The following is a 4,975-nucleotide window of genomic DNA, read 5'->3' as shown; positions in this document are numbered from 1 at the left end:
ATACAAGCTCAAATTGCTGGAGACAAGCAAAATTCACCCTGTGGTGCACGTGACCCAGCTAAAGAAAGGTATGCCTCCTACACTGGTGCATAGCTTGCTGCTGGCAACATAAGATGAATAGGAGGTGGACCGTTCAGTCCCAATCAAGATACTGAACCGTCATCTCTATCGTTGTGGTTCCAAGGCGGTTCATCAAGTCCTGATCTAGTGGAGCGATCAAGCACCTGAGCTCGCGACATGGGAAGACGAGTCCGAACTGCGCCACTGATTTCCTTCTTCAGCAGCTTAGGGGCAAGCCGTGTCTGCAGGATGGGGGTGTCACAGACATGGCTGAGGCAGGAGTCCTAGGTGTACACAGAGCAAAGGGCGCCAACCAGATTGGAGGTGGTCCACAAATGCAAGCGCGATGCGTAAGACGGGCAAGGCCCAACACACGTTATCTGTTTGAGGAGTGGGCTGTGTAATCGAGAGGGTGTGTGAGAGCAAGACAAGAAAGAACATAACTCTAACTCTCCCATCAATGTCCTCTTTCCGTCTCTCCTACCTCTGTTCATGCTTCTTGTACCTTTGATCCCTTCTCTGGTTCCTCACCCCCTACTGCTACTGGCCAGAACATAACAGTGGGAAGGAAGGTCTACCACGTTGGAGACATAGCATGAGTAGTCAAAGTAGTTCAGGAGGTTGACATGACCATTATCACATCATCGCCTTGCAAAGCCAAAGAGAAAGTAGATTGATGATCAGTCTCCGCCACAACCACACTACCCAGCCAACGAAGGTAGGCAAGAGATGGGGCTAGACCTCAGTTATCGTTCTATGATGATATAAGTGACAACGACGAAATTTTGCACCCAATAAAAACAAAATGTTTGTGTTTCCTCGTACCTTGTCCGAAACCAAACCCTCCTTCATCCGGCATGCTTCGCAAAGGACTCTACCCAAAGCCTCCAAGAAGTCATCCAACCAAATACACCCTACATTAGCAATACATATTTCCTTCTCTCATTTTCCCCGTTTGTTAAAAAGAGCAAATTAGGTATTAGTTCCTTAACAATTCAGTAACCTCATAAAAATGGCAAATAGGAAAAGGGATGAACTTATCATACGCTGATACGGGCTCTAGCCTTAGGTGATTACACTGCATAACAGAAGTCAGTATTTGATTGTTCGATCTTTCTAGCTCTGGTTGGGAAGTGGAGAAGTCACAAGGCTGGGTGTACATCCGATTTTGTGTTTACTATCCGAGCCGAGCGTATGCCTGGATCATTAATAAAAAATCCTCCTATACGAATCGAATCGCCTTTCAAAAAGCCGCGGGAAACGATCTGCAGCTAAGCCAAAGGCCCTCCTCGCAGTCTTCAGTCCCCTCCACACCAATGGAGCAGGAGCTGCTCCGAACCCTGCGGAACCTCAAGTCCCCGCGCCACCTGCTGCAGACCCACGCCCAGCTCCTCGCCGGGGGCCTCGCCGCGAGCCCGCGTCTCCTCCCGGCACTCGTCTCTGCCGCGCTCTCCGTCCTCTCGTCGCCGCGCCACGCCGCCGCGGCCCTCCGCGCCGCGGGGGCCGCGGCCTCCACCGTCGCGCACAACACCCTCATCGAGCGTCTCGCCGGGCGCGGCGGCGGCCGCGGATGCTCCTCGGAGGACGCGCTCGCGGCCTACGCGGCCATGCGCGGCGCGGGGGTGCCGTCCAACGGGTTCACCTTCACCTTCCTGCTCCGCGCGTGCGAGGCCCTGCGGCGGCTGCTGCCGTGCCGGTGCGTCCATGGCCAGATCGTAAGGTGCGGGTTCGGGTGTGACGTAGTTGTGCAGAATGCTCTCCTGAACGTGTATTACAAGTGCAGCGACGGTGGGGACGTTGGGGCTGCTCGCCAGGTGTTCGATGAAATGGTTGAGAGGGATGTGGTTTCTTGGAACTCCATCGTTGGGGTGTACATGTCGAGTGGAGATGCTACGGGGGCGATGGAGTTGTTCGAGGCAATGCCAGAGAGGAATGTCGTATCGTGGAACACAATTGTTGCCGGGTTAACCAGGGTGGGGAACATGGTGTCAGCACGTGTCGTGTTTGATAGGATGCCAATGAGGGATGCCATTTCTTGGAATCTGATGATCTCTGGTTATGCAACAAGCGGTGATATGGAGGCTGCACGGTCACTCTTTGATCGGATGGATCGGAAGGATGTGGTTTCATGGACAGCTATGGTTTCTGCTTATGCAAAGATTGGGGATCTAGATTCAGCTAAACTGTTGTTTGATCAGATGCCTGTTAAGAACTTGGTTTCATGGAATGCAATGATAACTGGATACAATCACAACTCCAGATATGATGAGGCATTGTGCACATTTCAGCTGATGATGGTTGAGGGAAGATTCATGCCTGATGAAGCTACACTAGTAAGTGTCGTCTCGGCCTGTGCTCAGCTGAGCAGTGTTGAATACTGCAATTGGATCAGTTCTTACATCAGTAAAATCAACACTCATATATCTGTTGCATTAGGAAATGCTCTCATAGACATGTTTGCAAAGTGTGGGGATGTAGGAAGAGCATGGTTAATTTTTGACAAAATGAAAACAAGATGTATCATTACATGGACAACAATGATTTCTGGTTTTGCTTATAATGGGCTCTTTAGAGAAGCCTTGTTGGTGTACAATGATATGTGCAGAGAAGGAGTTGAACTGGATGACACTGTTTTCATTCCTGCACTTGCTGCTTGTGCTCATGGTGGTTTGTTGCAAGAAGGTTGGAGCATCTTTAAGCAAATGATTGAGCAATATAGGATTACACCAAGAATGGAGCACTATGGATGCATAGTTGATCTACTTGGTCGAGCAGGTAAGTTACAAAAGGCAGTGCGATTTATTGAAAGCATGCCTCTTGAGCCCGGTGTTGTCATCTGGGTCACTTTGCTTAGTTCTTGTATTGCACATGGTGATGCAGAGTTTGTGGAGTATGTCAGTACAAAGATAGTTGAAATAGAACCATTTAATTCTAGTTATCAAGTGCTGGTTTCAAATTGTAATGCCCTGGAGGGAAGGTGGGGAAGTGTGATGGATGCACGCAGAGTCATGCATGATTGGGGCATTGAGAAAGTGCCTGGCAGTAGCTTGATACAGATAGGAAGTGAGGTTCATGAGTTCTTGGCTAAAGACACAAGGCACCAGAAAAGGAAAGAGATATATGAAACACTAGATGGTTTAATAGCTCTCATCAGAAATACAGAGCACGCCCCTTGCATCAGTTATAGCAGTACACTTAAGTAACAGAAGTTCTTTGTTGAGTATTGACCATCTTACTTGCAAGTAAAGATAAATACCAGATTGGATTCTGTGGGAGGCCTTGTTTTTAATAGGCGATTCCAGCTGGTTAGCTTCGTGACTTGGATTGTGATCAACAGTTGATGATTTAATGGCATCCGTGACCAGTAGATGACACCCTTGTCTCTTGGACAGGCTACATTATGTTACCCTGCTTAACTATTGAAGATCTTGCCAGCTTGTTTGTGTATTGTGCACTGGACATGTGAAGGTTGGAAGTGGGGACCTCAAACATGTAGCATATGCTTTTTTTTGTGGAAAATATTGGCTAATAACTGTGTAACAATCTAACAGATAGTCTTTACCGAGACAGTTTCTCACATTGGTTTTCAGAGAAATAAATATCAGTAGTGTTCTGTTACCGTTCTCTTCCATCATTGTTATGCAGGAATGCTTAGTTAGGTATCACCAATGATCAGCAATAGCATGGGACCTGGGACCTCTAGTGGACTGCAATTGTATTAAGTTGTCCAGACATCTTCAGTTTGGACGAAAATAGGAGGAAATGATAAGTGCAAGGCTGAGAATTTAAAATGAACTGTGTTTTTTCCTAAGATTGCTCATGGCTGCCATTGACATGAACCAAGCTTGCATCCGGTCTCCAAGAGCAAAAACTTGCATAGCATCTCAAATAGATTAGTGAAATTAGTCACTCACGCACAGTAGAGTGTTTCTTTATCATAACATTGTATATGAGCAAACCCAGTTCCAGGCATTTATCAGTAGTAGCACCAATAGTATTTAAGATTCTTTTTTTTTGATGAGCAACATGGCTCGCTACATCTTGTTGAATCTAGTGCCATCAAATTAAGTACATGTCTTCTTTTCAACTGTATTACATTAGTAAGTTTTAATGTTGTTATTTTCCCCAATTGTTCCCTAATTTTACTTCCAGAAGTTTTAACGAATAGTTGGGTGAATCAGAGCTACGAGCAACTTGTAATTCTGTAACTAGGAGTAAGGGTGGAGACAATACCTTATCCGCTTGGCAGCTGCAAACATTGTTGGAATTTAAGTTTGCATTTGTTGTCTTCTTGGTGTGATGTGCATCAAAATGTCCAATTTTATTCCATCTATATTTCATTGTTTCAAGGTGCATTAAATGTTACATCTCATACTGAAGCTGCTTAATTTTACTTGCAGAAATCTCAATGAAGAGTTCGGTGAATGAGAACTACAAGCAACTTGCAGTTCTGTAATTAAGATTAAAGGTTGGGAATCGGGACAAGCCCTTAGCTGTGTAGCAGCTGCAAACACTGTTGGAATTTAGGTTTGGATTTGTTGTAATTGTTGGTGCAATGTGCTGTAAAATGGTCTGGTTCAGTTCCATATTATGTTTGGTTGTTTCAAGATGCATTGATCGTTACATCTCATATTGCTCCTTCCAGGTACCGACCACTAGCTCAATGACAGATCTTACTGGCAGGCATGGTATTCTGGACAATGCTGATTATAAAGATACCAGCCTGTCCTCATCCTGGCCAATAGTAAAGCCACCACTTCTCTTATCATGTCGCATGACATGGTACATATTTTTGCACCAACATACTTCTTTACATGCGACCAGTTTTCCCCTTTTAGCTACAGTTACAATGCAAAATAAAAATAAATGGTGACTGGGTATCTGCAATACAAAGGGAGGTTTACATATTCCTGTC

At 45.7% G+C, this 4,975-nt stretch overlaps 1 protein-coding gene across 1 annotated transcript; it reads left to right on the top strand.

Moving 5' to 3' along the window:
- Window positions 1-1,337: 1,337 nt before the first annotated feature.
- On the top strand, window positions 1,338-4,131 carry LOC133890107 (pentatricopeptide repeat-containing protein At3g29230-like). Its single transcript, XM_062330554.1, has one exon. It carries the CDS (start codon window positions 1,377-1,379, stop codon window positions 3,261-3,263), a length of 1,887 nt encoding a protein of 628 aa, XP_062186538.1. The 5' UTR covers window positions 1,338-1,376; the 3' UTR covers window positions 3,264-4,131.
- Window positions 4,132-4,975: the final 844 nt, after the last annotated feature.

Source organism: Phragmites australis, chromosome 14, assembly GCF_958298935.1.
Source record: "Phragmites australis chromosome 14, lpPhrAust1.1, whole genome shotgun sequence".
Lineage (NCBI taxonomy): Eukaryota > Viridiplantae > Streptophyta > Magnoliopsida > Poales > Poaceae > Phragmites > Phragmites australis.
This window is presented reverse-complemented; position numbering and strand designations above follow the sequence as displayed.

Bases quoted from the DNA above. Each gene is read 5' to 3' on its own strand.
- LOC133890107 (XM_062330554.1), top strand. From the start codon at position 1,377: ATGGAGCAGGAGCTGCTCCGAACCCTGCGGAACCTCAAGTCCCCGCGC.